Source organism: Rhinopithecus roxellana, chromosome 3 (genome assembly GCF_007565055.1).
Source record: "Rhinopithecus roxellana isolate Shanxi Qingling chromosome 3, ASM756505v1, whole genome shotgun sequence".
Classification (NCBI taxonomy): domain Eukaryota; kingdom Metazoa; phylum Chordata; class Mammalia; order Primates; family Cercopithecidae; genus Rhinopithecus; species Rhinopithecus roxellana.
The window spans coordinates 4,319,281-4,346,251 of record NC_044551.1 but is presented as its reverse complement, the minus strand read 5'-3'; the positions used below and the strand labels follow the sequence as shown (position 1 = coordinate 4,346,251).

Sequence of the window (26,971 nt, the reverse complement as noted above, 5' to 3'; positions counted from 1 at the left end):
TGATCCATTTTTAAAAGCAAAATCTGCATCAGTTGTAGGAGGTATTTTGCTATAAGAGAACAGGAGCAAATCTTAAGTGCAAGGAAAAATCAGTCCAACGAGTACTGTAAGCCAATTAGTAGGTGTTGCTCTCAGCTTTTTGGGTAATTGCGCTCAGAGGAAGACTTTCAGATGCTCCATAATCCAAGTGCACCACAATTTTACAAAAGGGCAAAGCAATGCTAAAAAATTAACTAAGTGCTCACCTAAAGGCCAGTCAATACAAAAGCCCAAATCTTACTTTCTATTTTCTCATAGAAATTAATGACAGATGAAGATCATTGGCAAAGGCATTTGAGGATGCTCTCTAACTGATCTAAATAACTGCCAAAAAAGAAACACGAGGTATGGCATTTTTTAAAAAAATAAATTTATTTACATTTCACTTACTTTCAAAAGGACGAAAATATATAACGGAAGTAGTCTCATTTTATTTAACCCATTTGTGTTTAACTTAGAATCACAAGTCTAAGGGTACTCAAAGAATTTATCCAGTTCAACTTTCCATTTTTAGCTAGGACTGAAATTATACCATTGCAGGCAGATGAAAATCTACTCCACTTATAGGTAAACATCAACTGATATATATGTTATAAAAACACTAGCTTTAGTAAAATCTGTCATAATATCCAATAAATCTGCAATAAAAGACATAGCCATCACAATATAAGACGTTACAAAATTTATGTGCAGCAATAAAAACTGGAATTTATACAGGAGAAATCATAATTGGCTACTAACTCAATAGCATCACATTAACAGTACCCAGTGTCTTTCTTATTCAAGTATACACACTATTTTTAAGACTTAAAATTAAGTCTTAAGGCTATAATAAAGATATTAGTAGCTAGGGTGTATATACACAATTATTTAATAAACACCATGAAAAAGAAAGCAGAGATAAAAATACCCTTAAATTTTGTAACAATTACAAACATGTTAACATTATCACTATATATTTGACTCACAAATTTTAACCAATTTATACACTTTAAAAATAGCATTGAGTTTTATAAAAATACTAATGGCTAAACATTTTTAAAAACTAAGGCAATCTTTATATTTCAGTAGTCTTTGTTTTATGCTTTTCTTTATTCCACCACCAAAGTCTTTCTCCTAACCACCATTCACTCAAAACAACAACAGTGGTCTCTGGCGCCTGTTGCTGTGGAAGTATTATTACATTCGAAAACTTCTAGTTCTTTGAAATGGTTGGAAAGGCTTCTTTAGTGCCCACATTAGCAGCTGTGGTTTTGGTTTGGGTTTTTCAGGAAACAGAAGTGCTTCACTTTCTGGTGTAGGGAATCGTTCTTGATAGACTTCAGGATAGGATTTCTGAAACTAAAATAATGAATGGTCCAAGAAGAGTAAAAAAAGACACAGAAAAGCCAATAAAATTAGGCAGCCAAATTTTAAGCGTTTCTGAGCCTATACTTTCCTATTTTTGTTTATTTTTGTTAAACCATTTGATTCCAATTTCTATAGAGTTAATCTATCTTTCCTTTGATCTAAGCTTCAAGTAAGTTCCCCTTTTAATCATGTTTCTTAAAATTTCCCCCACTGCCAACTACAAATAGACCTCACTTTGTAAATACTCACAAGTAACTCTGACTTCAAAATAACTTCTGTTCTACACAGCTAAATAAAATTTTGTCCCAATTACATTTCACCATTTCTCTGCTTCTCCAACTCAGTCCCACCAGCTTCTGCCCAAATGGAAGAGGGAATATTCTGGTGTATATTACTTTGTGAAACGCTTAAAAGAGAGGCAGTATACTTTCTGTTGATCTTCACCACCAAACTCTCCTCCAGAATTACTCTGAGAACAATATGATTAGAAACCCAGAATTCTGGTGCTCTATGTGTAACCCTATACGTACGATGTTTCCCAAATCCAACTATGTAGAGTTCAGTCTTTCAAAACAACAACCACTCACCAGATCATAAATCAATCTTGATGAAGAGTCAAAATTAACATATTGTGAGTTAAAAACAATTCTCTGGAACCCTAAGCTGTGTTCCCTAACGTAAGAGGAACTAAAAACTTGTACTGATACCTGAGGCAAGAAACTAATTTGATAGTGGCTATCTAAAAGCAATGGCTTTTAAACTCTAGATATTTTACATCTGTGAATTCCATCGGATTTGCCTTTTGAAAACATGAAAAGAAATCTACCCTCACTGATCGTTTCTCTGAGATTAATGTAGATGCTTTGCTAATTCACATCATGCCACATACCAAAATAAAGGACAAATATTAGAGAATAACTCTGTCAATGAAGAGTTTGGCAATGGTAACAGGTTTACACTGAAGAATATAGATCTAGGAAACTGACCATAGTGTGTAAATCATTGAGACTTCTGGAATATATGAACTGACTAGTATACTTAGAAAACTGCTATGGCTCAGAAGATGAGATTTACATGAAGTCTATTAAAATTTAAAAAAAAAAAAACATAAAAACAGTAGGGAGGAGAAAAAATGATTTATAAAGAATATCCTTTTACCTGCTTGAGTTTCTTCTTCTTCTCTTTGCTGGAGAGTTTGGCATCTGTTATGACTTCCTCCAACAAGGCTGCCAGAGGTTCCTGAGAGCCGTATGATCTTTGATATTCAAATTCCTCTGGACTAATTTGACGGCAAAATGATGGAGCAGATAAAGTGATATCCATATCAGCTCCTGGGTATTTTATCTGAGGCAAAAGGATTAGGAGTGAAAGAATCTAGCATATTTTCAAATAAATTATAAGAATTAGTTCAGATCAAATACGGGATACCTCCTTGTACTGTAGCGATGCCATGTTAGTCCTCAAAATTTGATTGGGGGAAACTCTATATTGAAAAGTAAAAGCATTTCCATAACTTCAAAATATTATTGTTTAAAGCCACAGTTTTAAATGAGATTTTTACCTTTGTAAACCCAAGAGCCATTTCAATAACAAAAAAGCTTGTGCCCTTGTTGGGAACAGGCCCCAAAACTGGCCATAAACAAAATCTCTGCAGCACTGTGACATGCTCGTGATGGCCTTGACGCCCACACTGGAAGGTTGTCAGTTTATAGGAATGAGGGCAAGGAACACCTGGCCCACCAGAGTGGAAAACCGCTTAAGGCGTTCTTAAACCATAAACAATAATGAGCAAACTATGCCTTAAAGACATGTTCATGCTGCAGCTAACTATCCAGAGTTCATCCCTTTATTTCGGCCCATCCCTTTATTTCCCGTAAGGAATACTTTTAGTAAATTTTATGACTGGCTCACAATATATGTGAGTAAATCTCTGTTCAAGGCTCTCAGCTCTGAAGGCTGTGAGACCCCTGATTTCCCACTCCACACTCTATATTTCTGCGTGTGTCTTTAATTCCTCTAGCGACACTGGGTTAGGGTCTCCATGACCAAGCTAGTCTCGGCATGCCCTCTTTTAACAAGATCTGAAATTGAAGCATAAATTAAACACATTGACTAAAATGATTCAAACATCGATAATGTTGGACATTCACTGGAACTATCCAGGCGCCTTCCCACATCTGAAGAGTCTAATTCTCAATGCCTTGAGGATAGTAGTGGCACGCATTTAGCTAAGCTTTTAGGAAGAGAGGAGTACTACAACCATTTTCTAACATCTTACCCGTGAGAATCAAGTAAAACAACAAATGTGCAGACAGTGCAGAAGGGATAAGGGAGAAGAAATAAGAGGAAAAAATAAAAAAAAGACCTGTGAATAAATGAACATACATTGAAAATATTTAATTTCAGAGTCTGGAGTCTTTTGAAACAGAAGGTTGCAGATGAGGATCATAGAAGGCTTGTGTCAAAAACATTGTCTACCTCATAATGTATCCCAGGGTCAGCTTTGAAACTGTCCTAAAACAATTACTGGAATAAGCCAAGCAACACTGCATTTTCAGAGAAGCACTCCCCTAAATGTGATACAGCGTAGAGGCTTAGGAGCCTAATCAAGAGAACAAAGATCTATAGGTTCTGAGTGCTGAATGGAACAACTGCTTGGCAATTCTAATATGTACTTGCAAGAGAGAAAAGGTAACTGGACAAATTAATCACTATTGATTTTATTCAGAGCACACTGTAGTGTCTCTTCACAAGATCATGTTTACCTGCAGTTAAATTAATCACCATAGCTCAGCCTTCTGAACTTCAACAGTAAAGGGCTCACAAGGCTGTTACTACAATATATGGCTGTGCTATGCATGTGAATACACAAACCTAGCAAGTATACAGGGCGACATAGTTATTGCTTGATATGGTTTGGCTGTGTCCTCACCCAAATCTCATCTTGAAATGTAGTTCCCATAATCCCCCGGAGGTAACACAGGGCAGCTATACCCCCATGCTGTTCTTACGATAGTGAGTGAGTTCTCATGAGATCTGATGGTTTTATGAGGGGATTTTCTCCCTTTTGCTTGGCACTTCTCTCTCCTGCTGCCTCGTGAAGAAGGATGTGTTTGCTTCCCCTTCCGCCATGATTGCAAGTTTCCTGAGGCCTCCCCAGCCATGCTAAACTGTGAGCCAATTAAATCTCTTTCCTTTACAAATTATCCAGTCTTGGGTATGTCTTAGCAGCATGAGAACAGACTAATACACTGCTATAACATTTCCTTGTGAAACCTGGTGAAGTATTTCTGTTCATTCTTATTTAGGTTTGGCTCATAAAAATATCAGAGGAAAAAAAATTACACTAAAACAGCAGTTAAGATTACACTTTTCACCCATGCAAGTGGCAAAGGTATGTACGAGTATTAGTAATATCCAAAGTAGGCAAAGGTGCAAAGAAATGAACACTCACTTTCTTATACCACTGACAGAAATGTAAATTTAAATGATCATTCTAAAGGGAAATTTGGCAATATGCTATCGATACTTTAAATATGTTCATGGCCTTTGGCCAAGCAATGCTGTCCCTAGGAGTTTATTCTTAGAAAATAATCACAGATCAGCCACAAAAAAAAAAAAAAACTACCTTTAAAAATATTTACTGTAACTGCTTCCAAAACAGGGGAAAGCATGGAAACAATCTAAATACCAACCAAAAAGTATCATTTAAATAAATTATGGTATATCCATATTATGGAATACTGTGTGTGGTCAATAATATTACTACAGAATAATATAACAATAATGATGATACCAACAACAAAGGCAGCTACTAATTGTAGGTTTACAATGTGATAAACATTATTGTGAGCATTTCACATGTATTAAGCCCACATGTATTAACCATATGTATTAATTCCCCAGAAAAACCCTATGAGGTAAATATTAACTACTATTATTCCCATTTTATAGACAAGAAAGAGAAATGTTGGGACAGATGTTGAAGCAGAGACATGTTATATAATTTGCCTAAGGTCACACAGCTAACAAAAAGCATGTCATGAATTCAAAGGCTCCTAAGTCTGTGCTCTTGGCCACTCTCATGCCAATCAGGAATATTTAATGATGGGGGAATTTTTTCTCAATGTTAAGAGAACATAAGTGGCAGGAAGGGAGGCAGGCAGGAAGGGAGGCAGGCAAGAGGGAAGGAGGGAAGGAGGGTAGGAAGGAAGGAAAGGAGGAAAGGAAAAAGGGAGGAAGGGAGGGCAGGGGAGGGAGGAGGAGAGAGGGAAGAGAGTAAGGCAGGCATGGATATAGACAGCAGACACACACAGAGAAACAAATCTGAAAAACTGTAATACTGACTATGAACATTTTAGCATAACACTGATACCATTTGGTGTGGTTTTTTCTATATTTCCCAAGTTTCTTCAATGTGTTAGGTTGATCATTGCAAAAAAATAAGAAAAAAATTTAATTTTAAAATTGCCTTCTAGAAACAGCTGCACAGTTAATTATTTTTGTAATACCTCAGAAGGACGCAGTTCACTGGTCCTTAATTGTGGTGCCTCAAAAAGATCTCAAATGAGAAGAGATCCAATCAGTCAGAAGGAGTCAAGTGGACCTTCTGCCTGCCTTTAACAAGTTTCTGCTCCCACAGGCTGACATAAAAACCCCACTTTGGGGTCCACAGGATAACATATATTATTACTGGGAGGCGTGCCCAAGATGGCCGAATAGGAACAGCTCCAGCCTCCAGCTCCCAGCGTGAGTGACACAGAAGACGGGTGATTTCTGCATTTTCAACTGAGGTACCAGGTTCATCTCACTGGGGCGTGTTTGACACTTGGCACTGGACCACGGGTGCAGCCCAACCATCAAGAGCTGAAGCAGGGCGAGGCATCGCCTCATCTGGGAAGCGCAAGGGGGAAGGGAATTCCTTTTCCTAGCCAAAGGAAATTGAGACACACAACACCTGGAAAATCGGGTAACTCCCACCCTAATACTGTGCTTTACCAAGGGTCTTAGCAAAAGGCACACCAGGAGATTATATCCCACACCTGGCCCAGAAGGTCCCACGCCCACAGAGCCTCCCTCATTGCTAGCACAGCAGTCTGAGATCTAACTGCAAGGCAGCAGTGAGGCTGAGGGAGGGGCGATGGCTACGCTGAGGCTTAAGTGGGTAAACCAAACCGCTGGGAAACTCGAATTGGGTGGAGCCCACCACAGCTCAAGGAGGCCGGCTTGCCTCTGTAGACTCTTCCTCTGGGGACAGGGCATAGCTAAGCAAAAAGCAGCAGAAACCTCCACAGAGGTAAATGCCCCTATCTGACAGCTTTGAAGAGAGCAGTGGATCTCCCAGCACAGAGGTTGAGATCTGAGGACAGACTGCCTACCCAAGTGGGTCCCTGGCCCTGAGTAGCCTAACTGGGAGACATCCACTAGGTGCAGACCAACACCTCACACCTCACACGGCAGGATATACCACAGAGACGAAGCTTCCAGAGCAAGAATCAGACAGCAACACTGGCTATTCAGCAATATTCTATCTTCTGCAGCCTCTGCTGCTCATACCCAGGCAAACAGGGTCTGGAGTGGACCTCAAGCAAACTCCAACAGACCTACAGCTGAGGGTCCTGACTGTTAGAAGGAAAACCAACAAACAGAAAGGACACCCACACCAAAACCCCATCAGTACGTCACCATCATCAAAGACCAAAGGCAGATAAAACCAAAGATGGGGAAAAAGCAGTGCAGAAAAGCTGGAAATTCAAAAAATCAGAGCGCATCTTGCCCTCCAAAGGAGCGCAGCTCATCACCAGCAACGGAACAAACCTGGACGGAGAATGACTTTGACGAGTTGAGAGAAGACGGCTTCAGTCAATCAAACTTCTCAGAGCTAAAGGAGGAACTATGTAACCAGTGCAAAGAAACTAAAAAACATGAAAAAAAGAATGGATGAATGGATAACTAGAATAATCAATGCAGAGAAGACCTTAAAAGAACTGATAGAGATGAAAACCATAACACGAGAACTACATGACAAAGGCACAAGCTTCAGAAACCAACTCGATCAACTGGAAGAAAGAGTATCAGTGATTGAAGATCAATAGAATGAAATGATGCAAGAAGAGAAGTGTAGAGAAAAAAGAGTAAACAGAAATGAACAAAGCCCCCAAGAACCATGGGATTATGTGAAAAGACCAAATCTACGTCTGATTGGTGTGCCTGAAAGTGACAGGGAAAATGGAACCAAGTTGGAAAACACTGTGCAGGCTATCATCCAGGAGAACTTCCTCAACCTAGTAAGGTAGGCCAACATTCAAATTCAGGAAATACAGAGACCACCACAAAGATACTCCTTGAGAAGAGCAACTCCAAGACACATAATTGTCAGATTCATCAAAGTTGAAATGAAGGAAAAAACGTTAAGGGCAGCCAGAGAGAAAGGTCGGGTTACAAACAAAGGGAAGCCCATCAGACTAACAGCAGATCTCTCGGCAGAAGTTCTCCAAGCCAGAAGAGAGTAGGGGCCAATATTCAAAAATCTTAAAGAAAAGAATTTTCAACCCAGAATTTCATATCCAGCCAAACTAAGTTTCATAAGTGAAGGAGAAATAAAATCCTTTACAGACAAACAAATGCTTAGAGATTTTGTCACAACCAGGCCTGCCCTACAAGAAACCCTGAAGGAAGCACTAAACATAGAAAGGAACAACTGGTACCAGCCATTGCAAAAACATGTCAAAATGTAAAGTCTATCGATACTAGGAAGAAACTGCATCAACTAGCGAGCAAAATAACCAGATAATATCATAATGACAGGATCAAGTTCACACATAACAATATTAACCTTAAATGTAAATGGACTAAATGGTCCAATTAAAAGACACAGACTGGCAAATTGGATAAAGAGTCAAGACCCATCAATTTGCTGTATTAAGGAGACCCATCTCACATGCAGAGACACACATAGGCTCCAAATAAAGGGATGGAGGAAGATCTACGAAGCAAATGGAAAACAAAAAAAAGCAGGGGTTGCAATCCTAGTCTCTGATGAAACAGACTTTAAACCATCAAAGATCAAAAGAGACAAAGAAGGTCATTACATAATGGTAAAGGGATCAATTCATCAGGAAGAGCTAACTATCCTAAATATATATGCACCCAATACAGGAGCACTCAGATTCATAAAGCAAGTCCTTAGAGACTTACAAAGAGACTTAGACTCCCATACAATAATAATGGGAGACTTTAACACCTCACTGTCAATATTAGACAGATCAACGAGACAGAAAGTTAACAAGGATATCCAGGAACAGAACTCAACTCTGCACCAAGCAGACCTAATAGACATCTACAGAACTCTTCACCCCAAATCAACAGAATATACATTCTTCTCAGCACCACATCACACTTATTCCAAAATTGACCACATAGTTGGAAGTGAAGCACTCCTCAGCAAACGTAAAAGAACAGAAATTATAACAAACTGTCTCTCAGACCACAATGCAATCAAACTAGAACTCAGGACTAAGAAACTCAATCAAAACCACTCAACTACGTGGAAACTGAACAACCTGCTCCTGAATGACTACTGGTTAGATAACAAAATGAAAGCAGAAATAAAGATGTTCTTTGAAACCAATGAGAACAAAGATACAACATACCAGAATCTCTGGGACACATTTAAAGCAGTGTGTAGAGGGAAATTGTATAGCACTAAATGCCCACAAGAGAAAGCAGGAAAGATCTAAAATTGACACCCTAATATCACAATGTAAAGAACTAGAGAAGCAAGAACAAACATATTCAAAAGCTAGCAGAAGGCAAGAAATAACTAAGATCAGAGTAGAACTGAAGGAGATAGAGACACAAAAAAATCCTCCAAAAAATCAATGAATCAAGGAGTTGTTTTGAAAACATCAACATAATTGATAGACCGCTAGCAAGACTAATAAAGAAGAAAAGAGAGAAGAATCAAATAGATGCAATAAAAAATGATAAAGGAGATATCACCACCGACCCCCTAGAAATACAAATTACCATCAGAGAATACTATAAACATCTCTACGCAAATAAACTAGAAAATCTAGAAGAAATGGATAACTTCCTGGACACTTACACTCTCCCAAGACTAAACCAGGAAGAAGTTGAATCCATGAATAGACCGACAGCACGCTTTGAAATTGAGGCAATAATTAACAGCCTACCAACCAAAAAAAAGTCCCGGACCAGACGGATTCACAGCCGAATTGTACCAAAGGTACAAGGAGGAGTTGGTACCATTCCTTCTGAAACTATTTCAATCAATAGAAAAAGAGGGAATCCTCCCTTACTCATTTTAGGAGGCCAACATCATCCTGATACCAAAGCCTGGAAGAGATACAACAAAAAAAGAGAATTTTAGACCAATATCCCTGATGAACATCAATGCAAAAATCCTCAATAAAATACTGGGAAACTGAATCCAGCAGCACATCAAAAAGCTTATCCACCATGATCCAGTGGGCTTCATCCCTGGGATGCAAGGCTGGTTCAACATACGCAAATCAATAAACGTAATCCAGCATATAAACAGAACCAAAGACAAAAACCACATGATTATCTCAAAAGATGCAGAAAAGGACTTTGACAAAATTCAACAGCCCTTCATGCTAAAAACTTTCAATAAATTTGGTATTGATGGAACGTATCTCAAAATAATAAGAGCTATTTATGACAGACCCACAGCCAATATCATACTGAATGGGCAGAAACTGGAAGCATTCCCTTGAAAACTGGCACAAGACAGGGATGCCCTCTCTTACCACTCCTATTCAACATAGTGTTGGAAGTTCTGGCCAGGGAAATCAGGCAAGAGAAAGAAATAAAGCGTGTTCAGTTAGGAAAAGAAGAAGTCAAACTATCACTGTTTGCAGATGACATGATTGTATATTTAGAAAACCCCATTGTCTCAGCCCAAAATCTCCTTAAGCTGATAAGCAACTTCAGCAAAGTCTCAGGATACAAAATTAATGTGCAAAAATCACAAGCATTCTTATACACCAGTAACAGACAAACAGAGAGCCAAATCATGAAGGAACTTCCATTCACAATTGCTTCAAAGAGAATAAAATACCTAGGAATCCAATTTATAAGGGACGTAAAGGACCTCTTCAAGGAGAACTACAAACCACTGCTCAGTGAAATAAAAGAGGACACAAACAAATGGAAGAACATACCATGCTCATGGATAGGAAGAATCAATATTGTGAAAATGGCCATACTGCCCAAGGTAATTTATAGATTCAATGCCATCCCCATCAAGCTCCCAATGACTTTCTTCACAGAATTGGAAAAAACTGCTTTAAAGTTCAGATGGAACCAAAAAAGACCCCACATTGCTAAGACAATCTTAAATCAAAAGAACAAAGCTGGAGGCATCAAACTACCTGACTTCAAACTATACTACAAGGCTACAGTAACCAAAACAGCATGGTACTGGTACCAAAACAGAGATATAAACCAATGGAACAGAACAGAGCCCTCAGAAATAATACCACACATCTACAGCCATCTGATCTTTGACAAACCTGAGAAAAACAAGAAATGGGGAAAGGATTCCCTATTTAATAAATGGTGCTGGAAAAATTAGCTAGCCCTAAGTAGAAAGCTGAAACTGGATCCTTTCCTTACTCCTTATACGAAAATTAATTCAAGATGGATTAGAGACTTAAATATTAGACCGAAAACCATAAAAACCCTAGAAGAAAACCTAGGTAATACCATTCAGGACACAGGCATGAGCAAGGACTTCATGTCTAAACACCAAAAGCAACAGCAACAAAAGCCAAAATTGACAAATAGGTTCTAATTAAACTAAAGAGGTTCTGCACAGCAAAAGCAACTACCATCAGAGTGAACAGGCAACCTACAGAATGGGAGAAAATTTTGGCAATCTACTCATCTGACAAAGGGCTAATATCCAGAACCTATAAAGAACTCAATCAAATTTACAAGAAAAAAACAACCCCATCAAAAAGTGGGCAAAGGATATGAACAGACACTTCTCAAAAGAAGACATTCATACAGCCAACAGACACATGAAAAAATGCTCAGCATCACTCACCATTAGAGAAATGCAAATCAAAACCACAATGAGATACCATCTCACACCAGTTAGAATGGCAATCATTAAAAAATCAGGAAACAACAGGTGCTGGAGAGGATGTGGAGAAATAGGAACACTTTCACACTGTTGGTGGGACTGTAAACTAGTTCAACCATTGTGGAAAACAGTGTGGCAATTCCTCAAGGATCTAGAACTAGAAATACCATTTGATCCAGCCATCCCATTACTGGGTATATACCCAAAGGATTATAAGTCATGCTGCTATAAAGACACATGCACACGTATGTTTACTGTGGCACTATTCACAATAGCAAAGACTTGGAATCAACCCAAATGTCCATCAGTGACAGATTGGATTAAGAAAACGTGGCACATATATACTATGGAATACTATGCAGCCATAAAAAAGTATGGGTTCGTGTCCTTTGTAGGGACACAGATGCAGCTGGAAACCATCATTCTCAGCAAACTATCGCAAGAACAGAAAACCAAATACCACATGTTCTCACTTATAGGTGGGAATTGAACAATGAGATCACTTGGACACAGGAAGGGGATCATCACACACCGAGTCCTATTGTGGGGAGGGGGAGGGGGGAGGGATAGCATTAGGAGATATACCTAATGTTAATGACGAGTTAATGGGTGCAGCACACCAACATGGCACATGTATACATATGTAACAAACCTGCACGTTGTGCACATGTACCATAGAACTTAAAGTATAATAAAAATGTATATCTATTATTATTACACTTCTTTATTATTATGTAATATTATTACACTTCTTGTAATATATTATTACACTTCTTTTGCCTTGTTTTTATATAACCACCATGACAACACCAGCAGCTACCTTTCAAAGAATACCTGACATATGTCAGAAACTCATCCTAAGAATTGTAAAGTATAGTGTTCTAATCTTCACAACTTCATAAAGTAAGAATGGCCCATTTTAATGCCTGAGGAAAGAAAGTAAAATCCAAAGAGGTTAAGGACTTGCCCAAAGTCATACAACGGAAAGGATACAGCTAGGAATTTGGCCAGGGTTTCATGGCTCTCATGCCAGTGTTTTTCTACCGTACTATGATTTTTAGACAGGGAATATGCAATGATAGTTTAGAGCACTGATTCCAGAGGCTAACTGCATCCGTCAGAATTCTGGCTCTGTAGCCTTAAACAAAGTTATTTAAGTTCTTTGTGCCTTAGCTTTTTCATGCAAAAAGTGGCAATATTAAACTAGGTCACAGGGCAATTATGAATCAAGACACTAATTGCACATAAAATCATTTCCATCAGTATATATATGTAGATTCTGAACAAACTCATTCAAGAAATTAGGAATAAAAAATATGCTGCATGAATTGATATAACAAAACCAAATATGCATTCTATAAACTTTTCAATGATAATACAAACACATGCAGGGGCTTTCTATGTGCCAAGGCCTGTTGTAAGTACTTTATAAACATTAATTCACTTAATCCTCACAATAAAATGCCCCAAGAAGACTAGCAAGCTTACATGACTTAATATTGCCAATTTTATAGGACTGATAATATCCTCTCCTTTACCTGGACTCTTCGTAGATGAGCCACACGCTCCTCTATAGAGGTCTGCAAGGCCAAAGGGACTTTCAGAATTTCCTGGTAATTGTCCATCAGAAATGTTACCAATCTAGCAGCTAATAACTCATCCAAGTCCACTTCATCCTTGGAACACAAGATGCAACGGGAAAATGTCTGAACCATCTAAAAAAAGAGTGGGGTGAGGGTGGTAAACGCAGTGAGTATTTTTCTGAACTGAGTGCAATCTAATCTGCAAAAAGCAAATATGAGAAATGGTCTAAGGCACAGAGTGCACATCCTACCAAGAGTACCCGGCCATCTCAAATGGGCTGGTGGTCTCAACAACCAGAACAAACAAAATGTGTATCTTCCTGTTAAGAGACTGCAGAGAGATGCTTGTCTGAGCAATTTTTAAAGGTACCTCCTTTTACACATGATTTTAAATATACATACATATATATACACATATACACATATAAATATATGAAAACAAATTTTGAAAATCATTATCACCACGACTTGAATCATGTAGCACTATTAAGTTCAAAGCACTTTATAGCCATTTAGTCAATTATTATTTATCCTAATTTCATTATTGATTTGTTTTAAACCGCTAACACAGTCCACATGCCTCAACCATTACATCTTTTCCTAGTTAACTTATTTTCTCTAGGATTTTCGATGTATATTTGACAATCATCTTTGAACAAAGCCATGGGACTTTTCAAGAAGTACATTAAGTGATGAGACTCTCTTTGCAGCAAGCAGAAATACAAAATACATTATAGCATCAATATAATATAATAATTTCCATATAATTTATATTAACTACTCCTTTTTTTTTTTTTTTTCCTTTTTGATGGAGTCTCGCTCTGTAACCTAGGCTGGAGTGCAATGGTGTGATCTCGGCTCACTGTAACCTCCTCCTCCCAAGTTCAAGCAATTCTCCTGCCCCAGTCTCCCGAGTAGCTGGGATTACAGGCGTCCGCCACCATGTCCAGCTAATTTTTGTACTTTTAATAGAGATGGGATTTCACCATGTTGGTCAGGCTGGTCTAGAACTCCTGACCTCAGGTGATCCAGCCACTTCAGCCTCCCAAAGTGCTGGGATTACAGGATTGAGCCACCATGCCCAGCCTAACTACTCCATTCTTAATACTGTTCTTTGGACTGGCTTTTTTATTTCTCCCACTACTTTTATTGCTGACAATCTTCCTTCCAAATATTTAAGCATAAAATCATGTAATTCTGCTAAGACTTCATTTCATTAACACACTGCAAATGATCTTCACTTACATTTACATGTACAGAGAGACACACAGGCAGAGAACTTTTTGCATGGAGACCATGGACCCCAGGGACTCTGTGATTGCCTTGAAACTGCATGTAAAGCTTTGCACATGTATTCTATATGCAGAATAGATATAAAGTTTTCTTCAGCTTTTCATAAAGGTCCATTAGCCTCTCTAGCCATTCACTCACTCCAAAAAAATACAGAGATCAAGAATCCTCCTGGGCACTAAGTGCTCCTCTGATCTTACTCTATTACTTCTAAAACTGGGCCAGTGAATCCCCAGGAAGTACACAGTGGCTTAGCAGGATATGGAAAGATCATACATTCCACTGAAGCACCAGTTTTCCTCCAAGACATTTTTTGAGGAAAATTAAGAGATTTTGCTAGTAAATAAATTCTAAAATAAACTCTCTTTAAAAACATATGTCAATAGAAGCAGAGATTAGATGGTGGTTACCAGAGGCTGGGGGGTACAGGGGCATGGAAATGGAAGATGTTGGTCAAAGGGTACGAAGATCCAGTGAGACAGGAGGAGCAAGTCTTAGTACTCTAGTGCACAGCATGGTGACCACAATTATAATAATATATTGTATATTTCAAAATTGCCAAAAGAATAGATTTTTAACATTCTCATTACAAAAAAATGATAAGTTGGTATGGTAATGAATCTGTTAATTAGCTTGATTGACTCTTTCTATAATGTATACATAGATTAAAACATCACATTGTACCCCATAAATATATGCAATTTTTATTTGTCAATTAAGAATAAATTTAAAATAATTTTAAGTGGGAGAACAGGATGTAGCAGATCTCTCTACAGAGTCTGCTCCCTACTCAAGTCTCCATTTCTCATTATGTTCTTTAAGACACTTAGACCAAAAGCATGACCACGAGTCTGGGTGAACACTGACTGTGGCTCTTTTAAAGCAAGCCTGCTTTGTACTTCCCTCTGATCACCCAAACTAATACACCTTACTCAGTCGACTTTCATTCCAAAAAATCATATCTGATGTTAAAAATCAACCTACCAGTGTTCGGGTACCAAAGCCATCACACAGGGGTGGCATCTCTTTGTTTAAGCAAATCCTTGCCATCATCCTCATCAATAGCTGTAACTTTCTCCTATTTTCAGGAGGCAGGAGAAGGCAGCAAATCTGAAATGCTTCAACTGCCACTTTCTCTTTCTGTAACAAACCTGATTTAGAAAAAAAAAATTGTTATCTTTCAACACCTATAGCCTAGTAGATTCTATATGGTCATATTTTAACAAAATATATATTAGTAAAATTACATAAAATATTATCACATATTCAACTATACTGGGTCAGTTGAATATAGATCCATTGTCACTCACAAATCGCTATAGAAAATACAAACCATCAACCAGGCATGACAAATATATAGAACCAAATACAGCCATTTTCTCCTCCCATACACTAGACAGCTATATCTCAATTTTCATAGCATTCTTTCCTGAACAGGAGCAGCCAGGCTAACACTGCCCTAACCCTCAACACTCACATTGTTAGAGTCCAAAATAGAAAGAACATGAACGTGTCATCAGTCAGCAGGCTGACCACCTTGCATGACTCTCACTGACTAAACAGAGGACTAATGCCCACACAGTCCACTGCCAAATGGCTCCCCTTCTTTCTAAATAATGCCTGTCAAACAACCCTTCCTTTCAGTTAGGCTATCTTTCTTAGTTAAGTGTGCTGATTCAATCATGTTATATGTCATCCTTCCTCATCTCAGGTATCATTTTGCTAAAAGCTAAGATATTCTAGCCAGGCACAGTGGCTCATGCCTGTAATCTCAGCACTTTGAGAGGTTGAGATGGGATGATCACTTGAGGCCAGGAATTTGAGACTAGCCTGGGCAACATAGTGAGAACCCATTTCCACACAAAAAAATTTTTTTTAATTAGCTGCCATGGTGGCACACGCCAGTAGTCCTAGCTATTCAGGTGGCTGAAGAGGAGAACTGTTTGAGCCCAGGAGTTTGAGGTTACAGTGAGCCATGATGGCACCAGCCTGGGCAACACAGCAAGACCCTCTCTCTTTTTTTTTTAAAAGGATATTATAATATTGCTCTCTTTTTTACTATATTTGTCACTGGACACACTTATATCCAAGCCCTCTAATGAGGTAAAACTGCTTCTATCAGTTTATCTGTCCTATATCCAATCATTTCAAGTTACCACTAGTCTTTGGGAGGCAAAAAACATCTTTTATATTGAATAAGTATTTACTGACCATCTACAATATACAAGAACTGTGCTAGATCCCGGAAATACAAATATATACCAGGCCTCTTCCTTTGAAGAGCTTATGCACTGTGAAGAGAAATCCATAAACAAATAAGGGACAAATGAAAGGCAATGCAAGAAATATCTGCAAGGACCACAGTAGGGGAACTATAAGCCACTCAATATGACTGCAGCACAGGTTATGAGGGGAATTACTTGGTAGAAGTAAAGCTAGAAAGATCAACAGAGATGAGGTCTCAGAAGGCCCTGACTGCCAGATGGAGACTGGGTTTGTTCTCAAAGGCAGTGGATGTGCATGGACAGGAAAGGAGGGCAGAAGACAGAGCTTTTCTAGACCAAGTGCTGATCCTAGACATACTCGGGAATGCTGTTGATTACATCATTATCATCTATGTAGACCTGTTTTCAATTCCACATCATCAAATCATGGAAAGAAAAAAGGTTTACGATCATATTTTAATATATTCTTTTTTTTTTTTTTTTTTTTTTTTTTTTTTTTTTTGAGACGGAGTCTCGCTCTGTCGCCCAGGCTGGAGTGCAGTGGCCGGATCTCAGCTCACTGCAAGCTCCGCCTCCCAGGTTTACGCCATTCTCCTGCCTCAGCCTCCCGAGTAGCTGGGACTACAAGCGCCCGCCACCTCGCCCGGCTAGTTTTTTATATTTTTTTAGTAGAGACGGGGTTTCACCGGGTTAGCCAGGATGGTCTCGATCTCCTGACCTTGTGATCCGCCCGTCTCGGCCTCCCAGAGTGCTGGGATTACAGGCTTGAGCCACCGCGCCCGGCCAATATATTCTTTCATTTACTCAACAAACATTTATGAAGCCTCACCCGTATTCCAGGAACTGTGTTAGGAGGGGACATACAGTCAGGAATACAGCAAAATCCCTGTGTGATCTCATGGAGCTTGTTTTCCAGAAGACGAAAAGCAAAAAGATATAGAAACACAAGGTCAGGCGGAAAGACGCTATGGAGAAAAATACACTGGAGAGGAGCTGGGGAGTGAGGGAACATGCTCAAAAAAACACTTCTATCATTTTCAGGAAGGCCCTCTCTAAGGAGGTAACATGTGAGCAGAGATCCAAAGGAAATGACAGCAAGCCAGGGAAATACTGCAGAGACAAACTTTCAAGGTGGAGGAAATGGCAATTACAAAGATTATAACGTGAGAGCATGCTGGGAGTGTGTAAGGTACAGGAATGGGGCCAGCGTCAAGAGACAGTGAATGTAAGGAAAACACAAGTCAGAAATCAGGTTAGAGAGGTAGCCAAGGGGCAGATTGTGCAGAACTTTGTAGGCTATAAGGGGAAAGCAGGGAAAAAGGAAGACACACAGCATGTTGATGGTCTGAATGGGGATGTAGCAGTTGAACTGGTAATAACTAGTTAAATTCTCTTTCTCCACAAAGTCATCTAGTTTTTCCGTAAAGTCTTCTATCTCATTGTCCCACAAATCCCTTCTTTTTCCAAATTAAAAATCCCTTTGCAAAGGCAGATTTCACCTTATCCTTACTACATTGTATCTACATTGCTTTATGAATGAGACTACAAGCTAACTGAAAGCATAATGCATGTATTTTGGCAAGCCACATTTCCTAGTATAATACAAGGCAAACAGATAAACACTCAAATATCTATTTATCAATAGACTACATATTATATTATATTATATTATATTATTATTAGTATTACATGGCTACTAAATGATAATTTTCAAAGTTATACAACAATTAGTACAATATTTTTTAAAAATAATAAAAGTATGATGATTATAAAGCCTTTATGAAAAATAATGTATTAAAAAAGAAATATATTTTAAAATTAAGAGTACATCAGGGCTGTAAAATAATCAGAATTTTATAAAAAGAAATTTAAAAATTTCTTTGTGAGGATGATATTAAGCAAATATGTAAAATTATATCCATTATATCTTTTCAAAAAATTATTACTAAATTCTAAACAACCAGTTCCTTGCCAAACTTAGAGTAGATAACAATTTCAGACTTTATGAAAATTAAGTGAGGCTAGGCATGGTGGCTCACGCCTATAGTCTCAGCATTTTGGGAGGCCAAGACAGGAGGATCACCTGAGGCCAGGCGCTTAAGACCAGCCTGGACAACATAGCAAAATCCCATCCCTACAAAAAAACTAAAAAATTAGATAGGCATAGTGGTGCATGCTTGTGGTCTTAGCTACTCGGAAAACTGAGGCAGGAGGATCACTTGAGCCTATGAGTTTGAGCCTGCAGTGAGCTATGATTGCACCACTGCACTCCAGCCCAGGCAAAAGAGCAATACCCTGGGAAAGGAAAAGGAAAGGGAAAGGGAGAAAGAAAGAAGAAAACAAGAAATCAAGCAAGAAGGCATAGGTAAATCCATCTCAGGAATTTATCTACACAAACCTACCTACAGGGTGATGAGCGACCATCCTTGACTCATAAACATCCCAATAACTCAACCTTCCTGTGAGACCAGGGTCTCCCTTTTCCTCCCTCCTGTCACTGATCCCAGCTGGGACTCCTCTACAATTCCTTCCAACTGTCAACCTTCCTATTTCCTGTGAAAACAGAATCCTATGCTACTATCTCTTCCTCCTTTAAACCCATAATCATTCCCCTAGATCGTCCTCCTGCTTCTGGTAGTGGAGGAGCCACTATCAGTATCTTTAATGGAAGGAAGTCTCTGCTGTACAGTATTGAATAATGTGGAGAGAGAGGGAGTTGCTTACTCCCAAAGCTAAAAGAGCAGCATGAAAGGATGAGGTCCTGTCACCTGTAGCTGGAGCATGGAATACAGTTTACCAGACTGGGGAGAAAACCCACTGTAAGAACTGGTTAGGTCTATAACACTGCTAGATTTGAACCACAGTTGAGCTACATAATGAATTAAGTAGGACTCTGTAAGTTGATCTTGTAATTCAGCCATATTTTATAGCAATGTTCTGAGCAGTGGGGAGGGAAGAGAAGAGCAGAACACTTGTTCCAACTTACCTGCTTGGAAAGGCTTGGGATAAAACCTATCATTTTGACATAAGTTATGATATAAAATGGAAAACTTAATTCATTTCTCCCTCCAAAGAGGTATAAAATTGGTATGCTCAATTTCCTTTACCTGCTTACTTTTTTCAAAGTATACATTACTACCACCTAATATACTACAGAATTTACTTATCATGTTATCTACCATTGTTTCCCCTCTGCCCCACTGGAATGTAAGCTCCACAGGGTAGGGATTCTTAACACTTTTGTTCGTTGATATGCCTCTCATAGCTAGAAAAATACCTGGTACATCATAGGTACCAATACATTTCTGTGTACAGAATGAATGAATGAATACTTGAATACATGAATGAAGAATAAGAATGACCCATCTCTTATTGGGATTGTAGCCAGAATATCTGGATTAAATCCCAGCTCTCACTGGTTGTGGACAAGTCAACCTCCATAAATCAGAAAATGTTATCAATAGTCATAAAACCAAATCAATGTACTACACTGGGTATCCATGGGCTAGAGGAGTCAAGTGAACTGAAAGTTTCAATGGCATCAGTCATAGCTACTACTACCTTAAAGCATTAAAACTAACATCAGGAGGAAGACACAACATGAATCACATACAACTTTGGCTAGATTTTCTTTAAAATCTGGTTAAGAAATGTATTGTGCACTAATAGATAAGATTAAATTTGGCTCTGGGCCTCACAACAACAGCAGGTAAAATTCCACAATGTCCCAACACAAGCATATTATTGAATAATAAATCATTTAATTATGCCCTCCTAAACCCTAAATGCCTAAACACTTGTAGAACCACATTACATAGTATGGAAGAAGATATAAACTTACATAAACATCATCCACATATTATGTTTTTGTAAAATTCACTAGGTGTAATTCAGAAAGCCTCTGTCACAGTTATTACTCTGTGAGTCACTGGAAGATTTTCAGGCTTGCATTTTTATTACATACAAAAAGATAGGTCTCATTCCCTGGTGTTAGAAGGTCCTAAACAACTCAAACTTTTTTGATTTTTCAGCTGAAAGTTTGTAGATGTCTTTGTTAGCTTCAACGAGAGAACTATCTTTGCAGTTGCCATTTGATAGTTGGCTCCTTGTTAAAGATTACAGAAGTCTTTATTGGAGTCACCTATTAATATACAGGTATAACCTTGTTTTATTGCACTTCCCTTTATTGTGTTTTGCAGATATTATATTTTTTACAAATTGAAGTTTCGTGGCAACCCTGTGTTAAGCAAGGCTATCACTACCATTTTTCCAACAACATGTGCTCACACCATGTCTCTGTATTACATTTTGGTAATTCAGAATATTTCCATTTTTTATTATTATTTTATCTATCATTATGACCTATGACCAATAAGTACTGTAAGTGTTTGGGGGAACCACACAACATGCCCATAAGACTGTGAACTTAATCAACCGATGAGTGTGTTCTGACTGCTCCACCAATAGGTGGTTCCCCCTCTCTCTCCCTCTCTTTGGGCCTATGTATTCCCTTAGACACAACAATATTGAAATTGGGCCAATTAATAACCCTACAATGGCCTCTAAGTGTTCAAGTGAAAGAAAAGTCATACATCTTTCACTTTAAATCAAAGAAATGATTGACATGAGTAAGGGTGACAGGTTAAAAGCTGAGAGAAGTCACAAGCTAGGTCTCTGGTGCCAAACAGCTAGCCAAGTTATGAATGCAAAGAAAAGTTCTTGAAAGAGACTAAAGTGTCACTCCAGTGAGCACACAAATGATAAGGCAATGAAACAGTGTGTTGCTGATAGGGAGAAAGTTTGAGTGGTCTAGATAGAAGATCCAACCAATCACAACATTTCTTTAAGCCCCACCCTAATCTAGAACAAAGTCCTAACTCTTCAATTCTATGAAGGCTGAGAGAGGTGAGGTGAGACATTATGTCTCGTAGTCGAGACATAATGGTCCAGTGTTTGCTGGCTGGTATGCAAGCAGCCTCAAACAAAACTGTAAATTTTAACAAATTAAAAGAAATTATTCAAAATCTGGAAGAAAATCCAGCCGCATTCTTAAATAGGCTGACTGAGGTTCTAACCCAATATACCCGGTTAGATCCGGCCTCCCCCACAGGGACCATTTTGGCGTCTTATTTCATTTCTCAATCAGCTCCTGACATTCGTAAAAAAAACTTCAAAAGGTAGAGGATGGTCCTCAGACACCAATACAAGACCTAGTTAAATTAGCCTTTAAGGTCTATAACTCCAGAGAGGGGGCGGCTGAGGCACAGGGGCAGGCTCGCCTCAAACAGAAGGTACAGCTCCTAGCAGTGGCTTTACAGCCTAGTCGTAACCCCAGACCAGAGAGCTCACACCCCGCAGACTCCAAGGCTACAAAAGGAGCCTGCTATAAGTGCGGCAAGGCAGGACACTATGCCAACAGGTGTCCACAAGGTCCCCAAGCCCCAACGCAGCCTTGCTATAAGTGCAAGGCATCAGGACATTAGGCCAGTGAATGTCCTAACCCTCATCCGCCTGCAACCCCCTGCCCTGCTTGCCAACAGGAAAGACACTGGAAGTCTGATTGCCCCACCCTGAGAACAGGTGCCACGTCTCAACATGACCCCCTTTCCCAGGATCCTAGGAGCTCCTTCCAGCTCCGACATCTGGACGACGACAACTGAAGGTGCCGAGACTCAGGGACCCCCATCACCCTCACCGAGCCACGGGTAACTCTCCTGGTAGTGGGTAAGACAATTAATTTTTTAATCAACAGCGGGGCTACCTATTCTGTTTTGCCGTCCTTCTATGGACCTAGCCTTCCATCCAATATCTCTGTAGTAGGAGTAGACGGAAAGCCATCCACTCCACGAAAAACTCCACTCCTTAATTGCTGCCTGGCCAAAAACTACTTTGCGCACTCGTTCCTCATTATACCCTCATGCCCTACCCCCTTACTAGACCGAGACATCCTGAGCACCTTAAAGGCCTCCATATCCATTCCCACCAACCCATCCACTCCCCTTCAACCCCCTCACGACCTGTTGCTCATGCTTTGTGCAGCAGCACACGCTCCTCCTATGTCGCCCCCACCCCCCATCTTCCCTATTTCTGTACACCCTCAAGTGTGCCACACTTCCACCCCGGTCATAGCGGCCCACCACCCACCAGTTCTTGTCAAGCTCAAAGATCCCACTCGTTTCCCAAACCGCCCCCAATTCTCTCTCTCTCTGACACACCTACAAGGTTTAAAGCCAATTATCACGCAACTACTTAGCCAACATATTCTTGTCCGCACACATTCCCCCTGTAACACTCCAATATTTCCAGTCAAAAAGGCAGATGGAATGTATAGGTTAGTACAGAATCTTCGGCTAGTCAATGAGGCTATCCATCTAACGCACCCTGTAGTTCCCAACCCTTACACCCTTCTGTCCCATATCCCCACCAATTCTACTTATTTTACTGTGCTAGACCTTAAGGATGCTTTCTTTACCATACCCCTACACACAGACTGTCAGTTCCTTTTTGCTTTCACATGGGAAGACCCAGACACACATACCTCCACTCAACTGACGTGGACAGTCCTCCCACAAGGGTTCCGGGACAGCCCCCATTTCTTCGGTCAGGCCTTAGCAAAAGACCTTGCCTCTTGCCCTCTCACTAATAGCAAAGTTCTGCAGTATGTAGATGATCTCCTAATCTGTAGCCCTACAAGACTCTCTTCTAGACACTGCAACTCTCCTCAACTATTTAGGCTCACTAGGTTATAGAGTATCTAAACACAAGGCCCAAATTTCTTGCCAAACCATCATATACTTAGGAATTGAAATCACCCCAACAACCCGGTCACTAACTACCAACCGCATGGCCCTAATACGAAACCTTCCTCCCCCTCAAGATGCAAAAGAAGTTCAATCCTCCCTAGGTCTAATAGGTTTCTTCAGACATTGGATCCCCAGTTTTGGAATCTTAGCCAAACCTTTATATGCCACAGTTAAAGAAACCCCACATGGGCCTTTGTCCAACCCCAAGTTAATCTCAACTCATTTCACCCGCTTAAAAGCTTGCCTCCTCTCACAACCCACTCTCTCACTGCCTGATTTCCAGCATCCCTTCCAACTCTTTACAGATGAAAGGCAGAAAGTGGCAGTTGGGCTTTTAGCCCAGCCTGTCGGCAGCACCCACCGCCCTGTGGCCTATCTATCCAAACAACTAGACCTAACTGTACAAGGCTGGCAACCCTGTCTGCGTGCATTAGCAGTGGCAGCCTGCCTGACCCAGGAAGCAAAAAAGCTCATTAGAGGCAATAATCTAACAGTCCTCTCCATACACCGTCTTCAGGATCTCATCTCTCATAAAAGTATTAGCCACTTAACTCCATCCTGGCTCCAACTTTTCCATCTCTTATTCATAGAAGACCCCACTGTTACTTTAGAAGTTTGCTCCTCTCTAAATCCAGCCACTTTACTGCCCGACCCTCTTAAACCACCCCATACTAAACATTCTTGTCCTGAGGTCCTGGAGGCTCAACCCCCCAGCCACCTACACTTGCATGACCAGCCCCTTCAGAATGCACAACTAACCCTATTTGTGGATGGCAGCTCCTTTATCAACCCTCAAGGAAACAGACAGGCAGGATATGCAGTAGTTACCTCCTCCACAGTTTTAGAGGCAAAACCCCTACCACAAGGGATCACATCACAGCAGGCAGAACTCACTGCACTAACCAAGGCACTCCTCCAATCAAAAGGAAAAACAGTAAACATATACACAGATTCTAAATATGCTTTTCTAATTGCACACACCCATTCAGTCATCTGGAAAGAGAGAGGGTTTTTAACCACCGGCGGTACCCCTATTATTAACAAAAACCAAATACTCAAACTACTAGATGCACTGTTGGCACCTTCCAAGGTAGCATTATACATTGTAAAGGTCACCAAACTTCATCTAACCCGGTAGCAGCTGGCAACAATTTTGCTGACGCCACTGCCAAGTCAGCCACCGGATTTTCCACCCCCAAGCCTCCTTCTGTTTTCTCTCCCCCCAGTATGCCCCTAATTACACTCAGGAAGAAAAGGCCCATACACTGTCCTCCTGTCTACACATACAGCAGCAAAACTCCTAGGACACACGCATTGGATTCATATTTCCCAGCTAAAAAAGGCCCCCACCGAGAACAATCAGTGGACATCAGTTCAACTTTCCCCCACTCACCTCAAATTTACAAAACTTTCTTAACTATCTCATGCTCCCCGACCCCTGGTGCTTAGCTCGCTTTCTCACCATCCTCTACATAAACCTATCAGACTTTCAATACATAACCCCAGACCCATATCTACCTCCAGACAATAGTCCAGAGCAGTGGTTTTCCCACCTCCTAACCTTCATCGAACATCTTCAGTGGCAGGGGACACTGCGACTACACTGAAAATGAAGTCTCATTTTATACTTATATTGCTGTCTTACTCATACACTCAGACCTTTGCTAGTCCGTCTACTGTATAGCAATTTTTCATCACTGAAACTTGGTCACAAGACAGCCAAACACACTCAGTAGTACATAGTTCTGCCAGTTGTCTTCCTCAAGGCTGTCAAACTTCTCTCCGGACAATAGAGACCCCTTCCCATGGCTCACACTTATCCGCCAAGGGCTAAACTTAATCTACACTGTTAATATCACCAATCTCACACATTGTTCCCTCTGTGCGGCTTTAGGAGCGCCCCCCCCCCCGCCCTTGGTGGCTGTCCCTCTGCCCAAGGCCTTTGATACTACTAGTGAGACACCCCACAATTCCCACAATTCACCTACCCTCCAGGCGCCACTATACGAAAATCCAGACAGCCTAATTCTCCCTTTTGTTATTCAACCCCAAATTCATCCTGGTGTAATCATACTCAGGCGCCCAATGGAGGCCAAACAGCCCCCATTGGAGGCTATTTCTGGTGCAAGGGGTCCCTTTCTAAAACCTTTAACCAAACTGTCACAACTCAATCTCAATCTCTCTGTGTCCCAGTATCCTTAGTGCCCAGCCTCACCCTGTATAGCAAGGCTGAACTAGCCGAACTGACACTGCAGCTACACCCTCCTGCCAATCGCTTACAAAAACGGGCTGTTTTCCTCCCTCTAGTTATTAGAATCTCCCTAGCCTCCTCTCTGGTAGCATCTAGTCTTGGAACCGGAGCCCTTGCTTATTCACTCCAGTCAGACAAAGCTACACAAGCTCAAATACAGAAAGCCATAGAAGCTTCAGCTGAAAGCCTGGCCTCCCTGCAGCACCAAATTACCTCAATAGCCCAAGTAGCTGCCCAAAACAGGCGAGCCCTAGACTTGCTTGCAGCTGAAAAAGGAGGCACCTGTCTCTTCCTTGGAGAAGAGTGCTGTTATTATGTCAATGAATCAGGTCTTATAGATACTAACATTCAAACTCTCAACAGAAAAAAAAAACTGAGCTACAAAGTTTCAACACTCCAAACTTGCCAGGACCATCCTTCTGGGTTTTGCCCATATTCCAACAAATGCTTCCATTCCTCATTCCTATACTAATACTGTGCCTTATTTTATGTTTCGCCCCCATTTTGATCAAATTTCTCCGTGCCAAGATTCAAGAAATCACTCGTGTCACCTTCAACCAAATGCTTCTTCATCTGTACGTCCAAATACCAACCATAGGCCCCGACCTTAACGACGCCCCTTAACAGCAGGAAGTAGCCAGACAGACCAAGGCGCCCCTTATCACTATTATCAATAAAAGGTTGGACTGTTTGGACGAATGGAGGCAAGATGGCGCACTTCCGGGTTCTTCATCGCCAACTTTTCCCGCGCACGCGAAAATGCAGCCAGCGCCCGGGAAGGTGCAGATCAACCGGACATGCGCCAGGTGACGTCAATCCGAAGAGACCAAGATTTACCTGGCTGCACCTACAGAACGCCCCCCGACACGCCTGTGTCCCGCCTATTGCCCTCCCACTCCTAGAAAAGCCGCTCCCGGGGCGAGCGCCCCGCGTGGACTTCCTCAGCCCCCAACTCCTGTCGGGACTGCATCAGGAACTCCACCCGAGAGCTCCACCGGGCGACTCTCTTGGCCTTCTTTGCCGGAGGCCGACAGACCTCACCCTCCACACCTTCTTCCCTGAAGCTAGGTGACCAAAAATAAATTTGCAGTTTTGCTCTTAGCCTTGCCTACTCGCTGGTTCTTTTGTGCTCGCTCTGGTGGTCTTAGAAAAACAAATCAGTGAGGAAATATAGAAGCAAAGTAAGAATCTAGCAGAGGCTGGTTTATGAGGTTTGAGGAAAGAGGCTGTCTTCATAACATAAAAGTGCAAGGTGAAGCAGCAAGTGTTAATGTAGAAGCTGCAGCAAGTTATCTAGA

General features: G+C 40.5%; 1 protein-coding gene across 1 annotated transcript in view; it reads right to left on the bottom strand.

Moving 5' to 3' along the window:
- Positions 1–387: 387 nt before the first annotated feature.
- DEPDC1B (DEP domain containing 1B) overlaps positions 388–26,971 on the bottom strand; it is a 120,484-nt gene continuing 93,900 nt past the window's right edge. The window contains exons 8-11 of the mRNA XM_010387992.2: positions 15,379–15,545; positions 13,060–13,236; positions 2,548–2,733; positions 388–1,380 (exon numbers count right to left, since the gene is read on the bottom strand). Coding sequence (XP_010386294.1) covers positions 1,219–1,380; positions 2,548–2,733; positions 13,060–13,236; positions 15,379–15,545 — 692 coding nt within the window. The 3' untranslated portion in view covers positions 388–1,218. The remainder of the gene's footprint in view (positions 1,381–2,547; positions 2,734–13,059; positions 13,237–15,378; positions 15,546–26,971) is intronic.